Below are 19280 nucleotides of genomic sequence, written 5' to 3' on the forward strand. Positions count from 1 at the left end.
GGAGGCTGGTCAAACACAGCAGGTCATAGCACAGGCCCTACGTGTGCCACAAAGTGTGATCCCAAGATTATGGCAATGATTCCAGCAGACAGGAAACGTGTCCAGGCGCTACAGTACGGGACGTCCACAGTGTACAACACCACAAGAAGACCAATATCTCACCGTAAGTGCCCACATATGGCTATAGAGTACTCCAGGTAGCCTCGCTCGGGACCTTACCGCAGCCATTGGAACAGCTGTCTCCACACACACAGTCAACAGATGACTGAACAGACATGGTTTTTTCGCCCGAGACCTGTAAGGTGCATTCCACTGACCCCTGGTCACAGGAGAGCCTGTAAAGCCTGGTGTCAAGAACACAGTACTTGGTCATTGGAACAATGGTCCCAGGTTATGTTCATGGAAAAGTCCAGGAATAGTCTGAACAGTGATTCTCGCTGGGTTTTCATCTGGTGTGAACCAGGAACCAGATACCAACCCCTTAATGTCCTTGAAAGGGACCGGTACGGGGGTCGTGGTTTGATGGTGTGGGGTGGGATTATGATTGGTGCATGTACACCCCTACATATCTTTGACAGAGGAACTGTAGCAGATCAGGTGTATCGGGATGTCATTTTGCACCAGTATGTCTGCCTTTTCAGGGGTGCACTGGGTCCCACTTTCCTCCTGATGGATGAAAACACACGGCCCCACCAAGCTGCCATCGTGGAGGAGTACCTTGGAACAGAAGATATCAGGCGAATGGAGTGGCCTGCCTGTTCTCCAGACCTAAACCCCATCAAGCATGTCTGGGATGCTCTCGGTCGACGTATTGCTGCACATCTTCAAACCTCTACGACACTTAAGATCTCCAACAGGCACTGGTGCAAGAATGGGAGGCTATACCGCAGCAGCTGCTCAACCACCTGATCCAGAGTATCCCAACCCGTTGTGCGGCCTGCGTACGTGTGCATGGTGATCATATCCCATATTGATGTCAGGGTACACATGCAAAAAACAGTGGAATTTAGTAGCACGCGTGTTTTGGGCTGGTTTTGTCAACTTATCACCAATACCGTGGACTTACAGATCTGAGTCGTGTGTGTTCCCTATGTGCCTAAGCTATTAGCGCCAGTTTTATGTAGTGCCACGTTGTGTGGCACTTCATTCTGCAATTATCCTTCATTTATGAGCATGAGTGTATATATCAGTAATGAGTCATTACCATCTATAAAAATTTAAAAAAAGTCTTAATACAATTTTCAAAACAAGTTTTATTTTTATTTATTTATTTCTTACTATCAATTTACTGTGCTACAGTTATTCACTTTACTATGAACATGTGAATCTAAAAAGTTACATTCCTCTAAAAATGTAATATGGCGGGATTAACTTTCCTAAAAGAAACTAGACTACTTCACTTATTCCACTCATATGTATACATTATTACAGTGGAAATCTAAACACTAACTTATCTCAAGAAGGTCCAAAATTTCTTCAGATGGTAGTGTCACAAGCTGTTGACCTGTCAGACAATTTGCAGCCACTTGTTCTACGACATCCACAAACCTCAATTCACGTAGCCATTCCTGTACATCTTCAACACCCCAGTTCAGCAGCTGAACAAAGAGATAATTAATGATCAAAAATAACATTAAATGAAAGGCTCAAATGTATCAAATGCTATTGTATTGCTGTCACTGTTTACATTAAAAAAAATAATATTTGTAATATACTTCCACATACAGAAACAAAAATTGTGTACAGTATGAGGGAGTTTAAAAATAGGACGAAATGTGTGTGATCAAAACCTGTCCTGAAATGAATGTGTTGAAAGGCAGATGTCTACACTATTTAAATTCAAGAAATTGTCATATATCCAAGGATCAATAAAGATACGCATTCACTCCTTTATAGGAGGGCAAGGTGAAAATTTCTCAGCCTGGTAATGAAAGACTATGTTTTTAATTCACTTACATGTTATGTACTCTCCTTTTAACTCTATGCATTTCATCCAGCTTCTTCTAGCATGTACACTCAATCCCTAAAGTGCAATACTGGAAAGTCTGAAGATACATAACATTTTTATTGGACCCAAACATATTTCAGGGGGTGGGTTGGTGGTGGATTTTCCACAAGTCATTCTTAACCATGTGGTGCAGCTGCCCACTGAAGTGTCACTTCTTTGGCATTTTTAATCAGTCCTGAGGCTGTAAATGCATGCAGTCCATTCCAGTGGACACTCCCTACTGGTGCTGTGCCCTGTGTATATTTGCAACATCAGGACTGATTGAGAAGTCAGAGAAGTCCCCCCCCCCCCTTCCCCCCCCCCCCCCCCCCCCCCGAGCCCAGGCCTCTTCTCACATATATTTTTTCATCCACTCGGTCAAGAAGGCTTGTGCAGTATCTAACTGTTAGTGTTGTGCCATTTTCAATGTAACTATTGTAACTCACAACATAATAAACACACCAGACAGCAGCTCCAGAACAAGTATATTTAACAATCTCACATGACGATAGTTCACAAATGAAATAATGTATGGTACGGCCACATGGCAACACAGGGACAGTACAGTTCTAGTTACCATAGTAAATAGTACAATGAGCAAGAGCAGACTGAGGCCAATCGACGGGTGGCAACTGCATACATAGACAGCATGTTGCAAGTGCACAGCTGCTGTGCACGGTCGCTCAGTCAGGGTGGCCATATTTCACACTGTTGGACACAGAGTGATTATCGGGTCATACGTGCTAGTCATGTGATGATGGCTGATGTTGGATATGCTAGCTGGTGCCCTATGTGTAGGTGGTAGCCCAGTGGGTTACCACATCTCTTCCACGAGGAAATGGCAAGCTGCACCTCAGCAAGTTGCTCCTGCCCAGCCGGGCACTCAGGCAGTGCTCCAAAGCAGGCTGATGTCACTGGAAGCATCAGATGGTCCCTTTAGTTTTATTGGGCCCCAGTCAATACAGATGTGAGCATATGGCCAGATGATCCCTGGCCTGTGGTGCATTCAGAGTCTTGGTGACTCTGATGCTGGTTGCTGAGGCCAGAGTATGTCCACATCGGGTACTGGAATGGGAAGGAGCTGGAGTGGTTGGGGTGGTGATAGTAATACAGCCCGATTTTCTTCCAACATCCAGTTTGTCTCAGGTGGCCTAACAGAGGGAGATCAGGGTGTGGCCAGGACTGGTGAAAAGGGCTGAGAACCAATGACAGGAACAGCTCGAGAGCATGAGGGGAGATAGCAGAGGGTCCAGCATAAATGAAACGAAAGGGGGTGTCGCTGCCCCGTGTGTCCGCCAGAGGGCCTGGGGGTGGCAGTGGCCAGTCCCCTGCTCCAGGCAGAGCTGACTTAGATGGCATGTCAATGTCTGGTCCCCCACAGCCAGACTGAACATGTAGCAGCCCCACTGCTGCTGTATGGCAGCTGGAATCCAATTGTCCTGGCATCCAAAGTCCCGTGCCCACATGCGGGTGCCCAGCCAGAAGCATGGAGACAGTAGCACACATGGCCTCGCAGGCATTGGCAACATAAGATGGAGGTGCATGTAGGGCTGATGGCCAGAGAGGAATTGTACTGGACTCTTCTCCCCAATCAGTGTCAACCTGTAGGAACTGGAAAAAGCATTAACGCATCATCTGCAGGCGGGTTGGTCACTTATTACTTCATCTGTGTTATGTTCACATGAGTATTTCGGCCTCAGCACTTGATTCAGGGTGGAAAGGCAGACACAGCAGGTGCTGAATGCCATTTCTCAGCAAAAACCTGGGAGAGAAACTGTGGTCCACTGACAAACACCAGTGTGAGTGGAAGTCGTTCAACAGCAAAAATTCTGCTAAGAGCTGCAACTGTAGCCTCCATACTCATGGAGCACATAAGGAAAGTTGGAAAAGTTGACACGAACGCCCTCCTACGGGTGTGAGGCGTTGGCCAGGGTGAGAACGTTTGGTGTGGAGCCGCTTGATGTTGTTCACACTGATGGCAGGATTAGCCAGTGGTGGAGAGGAAACTAATGCCACAATGGGCTGGAGTCCAAACTGGGAATGTGGTCTGGCCAGTGCTTTTTTATGTACCCCCATATCTGTTGTAAGATGGTGTACTTGACCATGGTCACAGCCACATGGATCCCCATAATGTGAAAAATGGCCTTGCCTGTCAAGTGCCTTCGTCCAGCTGGAAGCACAAACTCTCATCTTGGTTGAACTCTGGGTTGGGGCCCATTGGAGACGGGACATGGTCTCCATGTTGGTGTATTGAGTGGTATTGTGGAAGTAAACTTTGTAATTGCACATGCTGAGAGAGAGTGCCCAGTACTGGAGTCAGTGGGCACTTTTCCCAAGGTGGGGCAAGGAAGTGCAATGGCGGCTGAATACCTTTGTGAGAGATGTGTACTAGGTATTCCATCACTGAGTGAAGAAAACACAGGAAGATTTTTTGAGATTGCATTTGAGACCTGCAGTCTAGAAGGTGTGGAACAGCCACCGTAAGCATTCTTCCATTGTGGGCTCCATCACCACAATGTTGTCTTGATAATTTATGCACCCTGGAACACACCCTGCAGCAGTTACTCAAGAAACCTTTCAAAGATTGCTGGGGACTGATCACCCAGAAAACTAAGCATCTGAAATGATATAGTCAAATGGTTCAAATGGCTTTGAGCACTATGGGACTTAACATCTGAGATCATCAGTCCCCTAGAACTTAGAACTACTTAAACCTTACTAACCTAAGGACATCACACACATCCTTGCCTGAGGCAGGATTCGAACCTGCGACCATAGCGGTCGCGCGGTTCCAGACTGAAGCACCTAGAACCGCCCGGCCACACCGTCCGGCTGATATAATCAGTGCAGCATTTGTACTACCAGTACTTTTTGTGATTCCTCATCCAGATGTAGTTGTGAGCAAGCTTTGAAGAAATTGACCTTCAAAAAATACTGGCCTCCCAAAAGAGCAGAGAAAGAGCAGAGAAAAGCTTGTCTCATTTTGGAAAGGAATAATTATTAATATTTGACTGGGAATTGACCATAAGATTAAAGTCTCAACCCAGGCGCAGTTTTCCTGATGGTTTCTTCACAATAATACAAGGTTTGTTGCCCACTCACTTGCTGAGATGAGTTCAATGACATTCAAGGCTGTCAATCTAGCTAGCTCATTGTTGACAGTATACTACAGTGCAAGGGACACAGAGGAAGTGAGGGGGCCATAAAGTTCTTTGCTTTTTATAGACCACCACAAAAAATGTCAGGGTACTCCTTACTGAGAGTTTCCAATTCCCAAAATGGTACTTGTTCTGAGACCACATGGACAAAGTTATGGGTGACAAATACGAAAAGCAGAAAAAGTATAAAGGCCAGATACTCTGTATCCGGGCTGTGTACCACCAGGAAAGTGAGATGTCTTGTGACATTTTTGTATGTTGCTGTGACTGCGAGTTCTCCTTTGAGTGAAATGTGTTTGTTATATGACACCAAGCAGTGACCTGTGGATAGAAGGGGCAATTCTTCCATCTGGAGAAAGTCTGAGAGTTTAACTGATTCACTGGTGTCAGCCTGTAGCTGAACCTGTATATTGCACAAAGTGAGCATGATGCTCAGTTCCTTATGTGGAACCGCTGTGGTGCGAGACTCCACAAAAGCACATTAATGTTGATTAAGTCCTGTTGAGGGTAGTGTTTTTTGTCCAGAGCATGACAGACAGACTTGAGATGTCCTTCCTTCTGGCACATCTCGCACTTTGCCCACTTGTCTGGGAAATCATCTGTGACATGCATTCAAAAAAAAGACCTGGCACTACAGAAACATGCACCAGTCAGAGGGCCGAGACTTCTTTCCTTGTTCGTGAGATGTAGCTGAAGTGTGGTTGTCTTTGTGCTCTACTGTTGCCGCATTTGCTGTGACAGCAAAGTTGGATCCCTCTCCCGGGTCTGATACAAAGGCTGCCACCTCATCCCACAATTCTAATTGACAGTCTGCAGCCTGGGAAACTTTGAACGATTGGGCCCATTTTAACATGTGCTCCAAAGTAGTAACCACAAATTGTAGAGCTTTCTGCGGTTCCTCCTTATCGGTGCTGCCAGAATGGCTGAGTCCCTAATCATCCCCTCTGCATATGATTCCTTATTTACCGGAATCACAGAATGACATTTCCATCTGAGTCCCTTCAGTTTAGTCACCCCTGCTCAGTACAACTGGTCTGGCTGTTTATGACACTGATAAGCTTCCACACAGGATGCAAAGACATGGCAGTGTCAGTGAAAGTAGGTAGGTAATGGAGCACCTATTTTGTCAAAGGTCAAGTGTGCCGGATCCACGAGAGCGGCCAGTTTGCGCAAAAGTTGAAATGTGCTGGGTGAGATACATGACAGGATAAGTGATTTTACCATAGCTGGATCTGTTACCCAACATGCAGCAAAGCACTGCTGGAATCTCTTCTTGAATACTTTCTACTCTTCTACCATCTCGTCGTAAGGTGGGAAAGGTGGCAGATTTGTAGCCAACAGCTGGGAGAGCAACATGAACACACAAGACTTTCTGACATTTCTGTCTCTAACTGCCACTGCAGAAACTTTGGTGACATGTCTTCCAGCATCACACCCGGTAAGGTAGCCTCTTGCGCTGAGTCTATAGTTACATAATGGACATGAAAAATGCCCATGATCGCCACCAATTATATTGATACACATAAAAAAATAAAATACAAAAAGCAGGAGACAGCATCTCCAGAACAAGTATATTTCATGATTTCACAGAACAATAGTTCACAATGGATGCAGTGTATGGCATAGCCACATGGCAAGAAAGTTACAGTAGAGTTCTAGCTAATGTAGTAAATACACTCCTGGAAATTGAAATAAGAACACCGTGAATTCATTGTCCCAGGAAGGGGAAACTTTATTGACACATTCCTGGGGTCAGATACATCACATGATCACACTGACAGAACCACAGGCACATAGACACAGGCAACAGAGCATGCACAATGTCGGCACTAGTACAGTGTATATCCACCTTTCGCAGCAATGCAGGCTGCTATTCTCCCATGGAGACGATCGTAGAGATGCTGGATGTAGTCCTGTGGAACGGCTTGCCATGCCATTTCCACCTGGCGCCTCAGTTGGACCAGCGTTCGTGCTGGACGTGCAGACCGCGTGAGACGACGCTTCATCCAGTCCCAAACATGCTCAATGGGGGACAGATCCGGAGATCTTGCTGGCCAGGGTAGTTGACTTACACCTTCTAGAGCACGTTGGGTGGCACGGGATACATGCGGACGTGCATTGTCCTGTTGGAACAGCAAGTTCCCTTGCCGGTCTAGGAATGGTAGAACGATGGGTTCGATGACGGTTTGGATGTACCGTGCACTATTCAGTGTCCCCTCGACGATCACCAGTGGTGTACGGCCAGTGTAGGAGATCGCTCCCCACACCATGATGTGTTGTGTGTGTGTTGGCCCTGTGTGCCTCGGTCGTATGCAGTCCTGACTGTGGCGCTCACCTGCACGGCGCCAAACACGCATACGACCATCATTGGCGCCAAGGCAGATGCGACTCTCATCGCTGAAGACGACACGTCTCCATTCGTCCATCCATTCACGCCTGTCGCGACACCACTGGAGGCGGGCTGCACGATGTTGGGGCGTGAGCGGAAGACGGCCTAACGGTGTGCGGGACCGTAGCCCAGCTTCATGGAGACGGTTGCGAATGGTCCTCGCCGATACCCCAGGAGCAACAGTGTCCCTAATTAGCTGGGAAGTGGCGGTGCGGTCCCCTACGGCACTGCGTAGGATCCTACGGTCTTGGCGTGCATCCGTGCGTCGCTGCGGTCCGGTCCCAGGTCGACGGGCACGTGCACCTTCCGCCGACCACTGGCGACAACATCGATGTACTGTGGAGACCTCACGCCCCACGTGTTGAGCAATTCGGCGGTATGTCCACCCGGCCTCCCGCATGCCCACTATACGCCCTCGCTCAAAGTCCGTCAACTGCACATACGGTTCATGTCCACGCTGTCGCGGCATGCTACCAGTGTTAAAGACTGCGATGGAGCTCCGTATGCCATGGCAAACTGGCTGACACTGACGGCGGCGGTGCACAAATGCTGCGCAGCTAGCGCCATTCGACGGCCAACACCGCGGTTCCTGGTGTGTCCGCTGTGCCGTGCGTGTGATCATTGCTTGTACAGCCCTCTCGCAGTGTCCGGAGCAAGTGTGGTGGTTCTGACACACCGGTGTCAATGTGTTCTTTTTTCCATTTCCAGGAGTGTAGTACAGTGAGCGAGAGTAGATTGAGGGCAATAGTCGGGCAACGATTGCATACATAGATGGCATGTTGCAGGTGGAGCTGGGAGGCACCTACACACCCATTTTGTGCAGTTGCTCATCGACGTTGTCTCCCATTTGCGGCCACTCTTTGTATTAGTGGACGTGGAGTGACTGTCACGCCTTATGTTCCAGTCATACGATGACGTCCAATGTTGGCTGGTGGCCGAAGTCTATGTGGTAGCCCTGTGGGTTACCATGGTAATCAATGCGAATAATGCCATTAGCATCCCAGGAAACACTAGCAATTACCTTTAGAGCAGATGAAATTGATTTCACCTATTCTTGTGGAGGTCTACAGTTTCTACTGTCTACTCTGATTGCTGCAGTGGTGGATCAATGTCCCATCCATACATTCCAACTGCTACACAATATAAGCTGGACTTTTTTTAAACAGTCTGTAACACTGACTTTTCATGTTTACTTTTGGTCAGCGTTCAAAAAAATCTAGCACTTATTTTGTGTAAAGATTTATCATTGATAATACAGCATGTTTGTAGTGTTTCTTTTAATACACTTATAGTGTCAGCTGTTTCATCTTTAATTACTGTTCATTCAATACCATACTACGCACTACCACAGTGGTTTCATCTATGCTTGCAATCTTACAGTGTTCTTCATGTCGATTATCTTATGGAAATGTACAGTCACATTTGAAATCAGTTACCTTTTTCTTCATTGTCGAAAATGAAGTAAAGGACTTCTCATAAGCTTTCACCAATTTTTGATGACATTTCAAACTAAAGCAAACAAGTTTGTGATGGTGCTTAATTCCAGTTCATCTACTCAATGAAACTACTTTAAAAGGTCTTATACACCAAACTATGGTACAGACTAAATTGAAACATGATTAATGGTATGACATGTAATAACATAACAAAATTTCAGCAGTATAAAACTCATCTAGGATGAGAACTTTTCACCTTGTTCTTGAATACGACATGGCTTTTGTTTTTGCCATAATTAGACTTACTAGCACATTACTTTTTACTTCTACAACCAGAATGACCATCACTGTCAGTAAAAGTTTCTGAAACTGTTGCTCTTCCTCTGTAAGCAACCACAATTCCACTCAAGATTATTGCTCCCACTACTACTACTATTAGATATTAACCAAGCACATGTTATTGCATGTGGTAAAGCAGTATTTTCCAAACATATTGATTAATATGACATTAGTACTTATGGCAGCAATATACCAAATGTATGTATATATAATGTAACATACCTTCTTCTTCTGTTTGCAAATCCTTTCTGTTATAAATGATTCAGTAACATAAGACTGCATTACCAGGCCCTGAGGCAACTGCCAAACAATAAGTCTCCGGTCAAGGGAACCTAAAACATTACATCAGCTCATATTCCACAATGTACATTTTAAGCAATATAGATGCATAACAGAACTACATCATGCCTACACAATACACAACTAGCACTTTTAATTATTTATGGCTCTTTAAATAGCCTACAACTCCCAAACCACTTGACTTTTTCCTCACTGGATTGTACAAAATATTTTCTTACATGAATTACACTTAATTGTACATATTATTTTATTTACTAGTAAGACATATTGTCCTTAATTTATTCATGTACATTCATCAGAGACTCTTTTGCTCAGTACATATGCTGTGGGGTTCTAAAATTGAATTATAAACACACATGATGCACAAAAGGTGATACAGTTCATTTTGTTTACATACAAATCATTAAAATACATACACAAATGAAACAAAGACCTACTCTCATAAGCAGTAGACATAACTGCTTAATTCAGTGAAATACACTAATGGAAAATTTTAAAAAATGAATATACCAATAAACACACAACAGAGAAAAACCATGTTTACACATGACACTGATAGAGTGTAGTAATTAATTACTTAATTAATGCTACCAGGCAAGATTAGGGTCTTCAGGTGTCCTTTGAGACTGTGTCACACTTACCACTGCAACTGCATAGTTCAACAACAATGACGACAACAACAACAACAACAACAACTATTACTACTACTACTACTACTACTACTACTACTACTACATGTTGATTAACAGTTCCAACACCAGCAGAAGATTGCAAGTCTCAATGGAGGAGAAGGTGGATGCTCAAAGTGTTTTCCAGGTTACAGGTGGCTTACAATTTCTGTTCCACATGTTATGGGCAGCCTTAGCAAACATGTTAATGAGTATAAAATTCAAACCCACTAAAACTTAGAGAGGTAATAAAAGAAGATTCAGAAAGAAAGATGCAGCCTGGGGATTGCCAGGGCACCTCAGGAGCTGTTGCTGCAGCTGCAAAATACAAGTTGTTCCTGGTGAAAAGGATTGCAGAAAGCCTCCCATCAGGTCATTCAAATCAGATATTGTTACACAAGAACATCATCTAACATCTCCTGTTCACACTCAGTAATGATCTCTAGGCATTTTGGCTGGATCACATTCAACATTGGCCCTGATGCCCCCCATCAAGGCTGGCAAACGACGAGTGTATACATGAAATGGGCCAATGATCTGAATGGATTTATTTTGCAATGGTACTACTAAATCAAGCTAAATATGCAATTTAGCAAGCAGTATCTTTCTCAAAGTCACACAACAGAAGGTAAGGTGCTATTGTACTAAGGAATTCAATATGAAAATCAGCACTGCTGGATCTGAGAAGATGCTGCTTGAGACAGTCAAATCACCAATTACATATAGGAGGGAGTTATACCTCTGAATACAACACAAGATCATCATGCAAATAAACAATGACTTACAAAACATCACAAACTTTGCAATTTTAATGGCACCGGACGATGAAAAACTGAAAATCACAGTACAGACATTATAACAGCAGTCATGAAATTTAGAGGACCTTGGACTACTTGGGGATCATGGCTCCCAATAAACAACACCTCCAGAAAGCTCATAGAGAGTATTCATATTTTGAATAGCAACATTCTGCCAAACTACCTGTCCTTATATGCACATAGCTTTGATGACATTCACACAGCAATAGTGAGATTGGTAGGTGGGATGATAGTGCTAACACATGAACAGCATATTCATTCAGACTATGCACCATTATACAAAAGTCAGCTCATAAATAACACAGAACATCTGAGAAAGCATGCAGGGTAAGTACATTAGTTTATCAATGGAAATAACAGCGAAAGGGTCATGAAACACATCACCAGAATACAAAAACAAACATATACTCTATAATCCAGATACTCAACAAGCTCTAACAAATAGACACATTGAAACAAAAATTTCATGTCAAGAGCAAGCCGGCACGGTAGCTCAGCGTGTTCGGTAAGAGGGCTGCTCGGCCTCTGTAATAAAAAAAATTAGTAAAGGGATCAATGACCAACTTGAATGGATGTCTTGTGACATCCACAAAAAAAAAGAGGAGGAGCAAGAGACTGAAGTGGTATACAGAATCCCAAGATAGGAAGCAATAGGACAACTTGTTCAGTATCGCCCTAAACAGTATTATCAACTACTAGCTAAATCAACCAACAAGTGGCATGAACTCCTAGACTAACACAAACTCAAATACTCTTGTCACCTTTTGGAATGAGCTGAACTAACGTAAAGTTCTTGGGTTTCCAGCTGGATGAATTCATGGAAATCACAGGAACTTTCAATTAATGTCACTCTCATCATTATCTGAGAAAGTGTTGAAATGGTACCTAGGTCACCTTTGTTTGGACAATGCCACACAGCAGTTCCCTCCCTCCTAGTGCCACAGGCTGAGTGGGACTGGATGGAAAGAGCCACACTCAAACCTCAGTATGGTCTCTTAAAACCCACTGGCTCTGTACAACATTCTGATACATTTGACATCACACATATGGCTTTCTTCTGAGCAGTTCTCAACAACTGCCAGATTTTCTTTCTGACCAATGTGAATGTACATAGCAAGCTCCAAACAGCACTGCAGAACTCAGAATTGTGTGCGTTCGATGTTAAACAGCCCACACTCACACTGAATGCAGCAGACACCAGATGTGCACAGTCCTACTGGATCCTTGGAACTAAGAATATATGTCTCAATCTTCTGTGGTCACAAGATTGTTTTAAAATTTTGCTTTTTCAAAATACTTGGTAATTTGGCTGTCGGTGGTCTCTCATATTTCAGAAAAGTTGTTGCATGTTCTCTTGTTAATTTATTTCAATTGTGCGTGTTGCTCACATTGCTCTCTTAATTTGTGTACTGCAGTAGCCATTCCATCAGGAGACCTCTCTTGAGGTGCAGACTTCCCTGGTCACTTTTGGCCTGTGGTCACGATTTCACAAAACTGTACTGCACTGGAATGGGTAGCAGCAGTGGAAGCATACAAATACAGATCCATGTATACACAGTATGCTAACATGTCATCTTTCTTTTTTGTAGGTAGATAGCAAGATGGGAGACAGCTATCTTTCTCCCTTCTCATGATGAAGTTAGTGCCCTCTTGGATGGATAATACTGATGTGTATAAATTTATCTCAGCCCTCCCAGCCAAGTGACCACACAATGAAGTTATCATCTATGAGGGCATGCTGAAAAGTAATACCTCCGAATTTTTTAGGTGAAAACTAAAACACATTTTATTAATATTCTACATCTTTATTCTTCATGTCATTTCTCAACATTGTTACCCTGGTGATGAACATATTTCTCACAACGAGAGACCAGTTTGTTAACACCGTCACTGTAGAATGTTCGACTTTGTCAACAGTGTCACAACCTCGCCTCTTTTTCCACTGCTTCATCACTATCAAAATAATTTCCTTGAAGGTGTTCTTTAAGTTTTGGGAACAGACAAGAATTGGATGTGGCAGTGAACTCTAGGTGTATGACTGTTGAAGGTGTTGAAGTGCTCGTATATGGTCTGGCATTGTCATGCTGAAGCGCAGAGTGCTCCTTGTGTGGAAAACTTTTCAAAATCAAAACTTGATTACACCATGTTCTTTCTCATGCACCAACATAGTTACATTACACACTGGCACATTACACACTACAATTTGAAGTTCCATAGTGGCAGATGGCTGTACATTTGTCGACATGAAAAATAAAGATGTAAAAAGTTAATAATATTTGTTTCATTTAAAAAACTAGGAGTTTTCACATAAAAAATTTGGAAGTATTACTTTTCAGCACACCTTTGTACATATCTGTATATATGTTTGGCTTTCAGACCTGTGATCTCAATGACAATTTCCTCAATACGCTGCACGCAGGGATGGGCTATTGCTGGTGACATGGGGGGGGGGGGGGGGGGGGGGCCTATTGTCACACTGTTCACATGCCCAAAATAAAACCTTCCACACGGATAGTAAGTGGTGGTGAGAGTGCATTTGGAATGTAACTAGACATCTTGTGCCACTAATGTCAGTGATTCTTTTCAAGCCATTCTGGTACATGACATTATGTAGAAGCTCTCCAGTATATCCCCCTTGTCAAATTAGTAGATTTCATAAACGCACATAGGTTCTTCATATAGAGGACAAAGTGCCCCCCACAAACATTTTCAGTAATTCGTCAATACACACAATGGCAAACTGATGGTCTTTACTTTACACCAACTTAGAAAACCACACCAAAACAAGATACTGTCAAAAGAGACCATTAATAATATGTCTGTGGAAGCCTGAAAATTATCACAATGTTAAAATTGCTAAAACTTAATGTCAAATCTGCAGAATTTGGAATGCTTCACACCCTTCGGGAAGATAAAGATACTACAGCACTATCAGCAAATAAAGACAATGTGACAGTTCTATTTTGTGCCTCTGAGTATTTGTAGAAAATTTCCATGTTGCTGCAGGACCCAGCACACATGGTACTCACAGAAGATGTGCTGTTCGACATGAAGAAGACTATTGCTCTTCTGAAGAACCCAGACCTGTCACTCAAATGGATAACATAACCACCACCTCGGGTACCAGCAAACCTTCACTTGCATGGGCTTCTGCAAGAGTCTGGTAGCAAATGCTGTCATCTCACTGTCTGGTAGCAAATGCTGTCATCTCACTGGCATATGGACTGACTAAATATCTGGCAGAATTACAGAAACCTTCAGTGGGGCATGATGTTCATCACTCACTCACTTACTTTCTTTGTGGTGGGACTTATTGCAAGTAAGTGGGCATCATGGCTAAGGGATCTGCAATGGCACTGTGAACAGTAAATCTCTACACAGAGCAGTCTGAAGAAATTGTAATTGAGACCGCATGCTTCAAACTTGAGTATCTCTATAAATATGTAGATGAAACCTTTGTTGTGTCTACACATGGTAGGAATCACTGGATGAACTTCCTGGACACATCAACTCTATCCATGAGGACATAATATTCATCATGGAGGTAGAGGGAGTTCTTTGATGGTTCAAATGGCTCTGAGTACAATGGGACTTAACATCTGAGGTCATCAGTCCCCTAGACTTAGAACTACTTAAACCTAACTAACCTAAGGACAGCACACACATCCATGCCCGAGGTAGGATTCGAACCTGAGACTGTAGCAGCATCGCGGTTCCAGACTGAAGTGCCTAGAACCGCTCGGCCACAACGGCTGGGGAAGTTCTTTGATATTTGAGAGTGGAAGAAGCAAGACAGTATATTCGGTCACTTTATATACCTTAGGCCAAAGCACACGTACAGATCTACATCTGCATGCTTGCAGTTGCCGCCACCCATTCAAAAACAGTACCACTTTGAGAAATCTTTTCCACATAACACAGGCTATAATTGACCATGAAAGCTTTTGCATCAAACCACACCAACTGAGGGAGGTCTTTTGGAGGACTGGTTACAGTGGTCCACAAATTAAGAAGACAACATGTACAACATGCAGAATCAAAATAACTCACGATGAGAGCAAGGAACTGGCACTTTTGAAATATATCAAACCATTGACAACCAAGTTCACAAGTATTCTGAAGAAACACAATGTTAAAACAGTTTTTACACCACCACAGTAGATTAGAGATCTAGTTGGCTTTGTCAAGGTTGTAGTGATGCTCTTCATATCTGATGTCTATTGCATTCAATCTGAGTATGGTCAGAGCTACCTCGGGCAGCCACAATGCTTAGCTCTGCAGTGCTGCTGGTAGCATGCCAGATCCACAAAATGGACCTGGCCAACTAGCTAGTTGGCTGTGTAAGCTACAACCTCACAGTATGTTGGATTGGCAACTGCTAAGGTTACAATATAGGCTCTTCTGTAAATTCTAAAAATTATTATATGCAGTAAAAGTGAAGATGTCAGTTGGCAGTAATCATCAAAGTATATGTTATGCCTTATAGAAAATGTTGTGTTATTATGATATGCTCCTACAAATTTCGAATAATTTGGACTGAGGATGGTCGCACAAGATTTCAATATTTACAACTTATGCTGTCATTCATCCAGAATATATTGGCTAAGATAAAACCTCATTTCCTATATGACATAAATACAGGGCCATCTATGGTTTTTGTGCAAGGAACTATGGGATATGCTAGCTTCTGGTGCATCAGATGGGGTTTAGGAAAAATATTTCTAATGTGTGCATGTTTCCTGGTTTTTGTGGAAACAACTTCTGTTTTGTCAGGCAGTCTTCCATTTAAATTCCCCCCATTGTTGTTTACCTGCCAAAGCGCAAACAGAAAAATCAGTCATTCACATACTTCATAATGATAAACAGCCCACTTCAACGGAAAAAAAAAGTTTCTTACTCATAGATTTCAGAAAAGAAAAATAATAAAGCCTGACTTGTCTTTGCCTGGACACGCTTCAATGCTTCTTAAAACCGCTGTTGGGCAAATGTGTCTATAAATACTACTTGAAACTGTAACCAGGTGGAATATACCTTAAGTAAACTAAACAGTTCGTCCAGAATAACTCACAACATGTCACCCACAGAACAAATACTTTAGTAAATAAATGTAGTTTTATACTTTACTTAAGTATGTGCTCAAATTACTACTGACATTAAGGCATAATTGCAATCAACATCTGAGAGATGGATGAAAATGTGACAGTACATCGATGATATGCCACTGCATGATGTGGCGATCCAACAGCACATACTGTCTGGCAGAGTTCAGGCTTCATGATAAACTGCATCTTTCAGTGTTCCCCATACAAAGTAATCAAGAGGAGTCAAATCAAGAGACCTCCTCAGCCACTGTACTGCAGCATTCCATCGTATCCAATGGTCAGGAAACTTTTCGTTCAGTATTTGCATTGCATCACGGTAAGAGTGAGCTGTGTAGCTGCAGTTTTGGAACCACATACACTGTCGCTTGTCCAGTGGCACCTCTTCTAGAAGAACATGCAGAACGTTTGTAAGAAAGTGTGCATATGTATTTCCATTTAACATCCCTGGGATGAAGTAAAGTCACACACTGGAATTTCTTACAATGCTGTACCATAGGTTTACATTTCACGGTTATTGCTGTTGTACCTGATGAAGCCAGCATGCATTTTCAGCGCCCAGTTGTGCATATTACATAAATTTACATTACCATGGTTTGTAAATTTTTCTTCTTTGATAAAGAGCACACAAGTTGGAGAAACACAGTATCCATATCTCAAGCAATGCAGAGCAACCATCAAAATTCTATATGACTTTTGAAATCACGTCCTCCAAGTGCTGATGGAGTGATGGATGGTAAAGGCAGAATTTATGTCAATGCAAGATGAAAATGACACTCCTCTGGCTGATCCCACATTCCCAGGCACTTTTTCTTGTACCACCATTCGCCGTATAAATGTAGCACATCTTACCTCTCCACATTGATTTACACGCTTTCATGTAAATAATGATGAAGCAGAAATGACCTGCCAAAAGATGACACACCTTTTGCTAGTTCTGCATTGCAGACAAGTAAAGTCAGAACGCTTGATACGACATAGCCTGGCATGAGCACGTTTACAATGCGACATTAATTCTGGCTGACTTACCTTCTAATTCTAGAATATTTCTCAGAGTCTTTTGTGAAAAATTTCAACCTCAACATTAACAAGCATTATATCACTGTACTTGTCTTTCCAAGCAATTTTGGATGCCATTAAAAAAAAAAAAAAAAAGTATATAATTCTATTTTTTTTTTTTTTTTTTTTTTTTTTTTTTTTTTTTTTTTTTTTTTTAAATCATACTTGCTTCAATAATTTGCTCAATGCAAGAGTTAAGACTCTTTATCAAACACCAAAGTACATGCTTCTTACAACACTAGAATTTGCCAAAAACCTTGTTTCAATATCTGGAACCATTTATGAAATAAAAGGGCTGTTATGTCTTTCGTGACTCACCCAGTATAGAGGATCTATGTAAGGGAAGCAAACTTAAGGACAATATTATAGAAAGACGAGAAGAAGTACATGAAGATGAGATGGGAGATACAATACTGCAAGAAAAATTTGACAGAGCACGGGAAGATTTAAGTGGACACAAGGTCCCAGGAGTAGATGATATTCTCTAGAATTATCAAGATCCTTGGGAGACCGAGCCAAAAAAAAAAAAAAACCTATTCCAGAGGGTATGCAAAATATATGAGACAGGCAGAATACCCACAGACATTGTGAAGAATGTAATAATTCCAGTTCCAGAGAAGGCAGGTGCTGGCAGGTGTGGACCTTACTGAACCACCAGTTTTAATAAGTCATACTTGCAAAATATTGACATGATTTATTTTCAGAATAATGGAGAATTTTGAACCCTAAGGAAGACCATTTTGTGTTGCAGAGAAATGTAGGAACATTCTCACTATATCTATCTTCAATCTATCCATTTCTCTTTTTAAATTTTCTAACCTACCTGCCTGATTTAGGGGATAACATCCCATATTTTGACCCATAGAATGCCAGTTTTGTTCCTCCTGATGACAATATCCTCCTGAGGTGTCCCTGCCCAGACTTCTGAATGCAGACTATTTTACCTACAGAATATTTTATCCAAGATGATGAAATCATCATCTAACCATACAGTAGAGCTGCATGACCATTGACAAAATAACGGCTGTAGCGTCTCCTTTCTTTCAGCTGTTCGCAGTATCAACATAGAAGGCAATCTTGGCTGATGTTACAAGACCAGATCTGTCAACCGTCCAGCCTGTTGCTCCTGCAGCTACTGAAAAGGCTGCTGCCCCTCTTCAGAAACTACATAATTGTCTGGCCTCTCCACATATACACCTTTACTGTGGTTGCACCTATGGTACAACTATCTGTATTGTTGGCGCATGCGAGCCACCCCACTGTGGCACAGCCCATGTTTCATGGGGAGCACTTGAACTTCAACAGAGTCATATAAACTGCAGGCCGCATGACTAGACTAGAGTTAGTTGGATGGAAATGATTTTTCAAGGTTTTTTTTTTTTTTTTTTTTTTTTTTTTTGGATATAGGCCAGACAGGTATCCTTCATGCTGTGACAATTTGTGCTTCATGGGTTTCAATAATTCAAAGTGGCATGTTTTAGATGGTGTACGAACCATGTACAGAGCATGAAAATGTGTAACCAATAATGACTGTATTTGCTTGATAAATAGATGGTCTGATGTTTTAGATACTGTACTTTTTTAGGAAGAATTGTAGATGTACAATGGTGGTAACACTTTCTAACTGAATTTCAGTTAGAATGTGTTGTTGGCTAGCAGGAGACTTGGTGGCTCTTCTAAAGAATTACCCAGGATATTTGACATCAGGTCAGCTGCATATCCATACCCCTGCCAGTGCCAAATATCGATTTGTGTTACTTACAGTGTTAGACAGGATCATCAGGACTCACTTGCAAGAAGCTAGGTGATGAGCAACAATGCTACTAGCCAGCCTCCCTCATACACACTGGCACCACACAGTGTGCCTCTCTTATTGTAACAAAAGATAACAACCAGAGAGATGAACAGCGTAAAATTGTGTTCAGTGATTAGAATGGATCCTCCCTCGGTATCACTGATGAAAGAGTGTAACTGTGGCATTGACCAGCAGAGTGACAACTACCAGAGTTTATTAGATAGTGACACAC

General features: G+C 42.6%; 1 protein-coding gene across 1 annotated transcript in view; it reads right to left on the bottom strand.

Moving 5' to 3' along the window:
- Positions 1–19280, bottom strand: part of LOC126470946 (WD repeat, SAM and U-box domain-containing protein 1-like) — a 222488-nt gene that overhangs the window by 15034 nt on the left and 188174 nt on the right. The window contains exons 15-16 of the mRNA XM_050098996.1: positions 9532–9641; positions 1451–1598 (exon numbers count right to left, since the gene is read on the bottom strand). Coding sequence (XP_049954953.1) covers positions 1451–1598; positions 9532–9641 — 258 coding nt within the window. The remainder of the gene's footprint in view (positions 1–1450; positions 1599–9531; positions 9642–19280) is intronic.

The sequence above is a fragment of the Schistocerca serialis genome, chromosome 3 (assembly GCF_023864345.2).
Source record: "Schistocerca serialis cubense isolate TAMUIC-IGC-003099 chromosome 3, iqSchSeri2.2, whole genome shotgun sequence".
NCBI lineage: Eukaryota > Metazoa > Arthropoda > Insecta > Orthoptera > Acrididae > Schistocerca > Schistocerca serialis.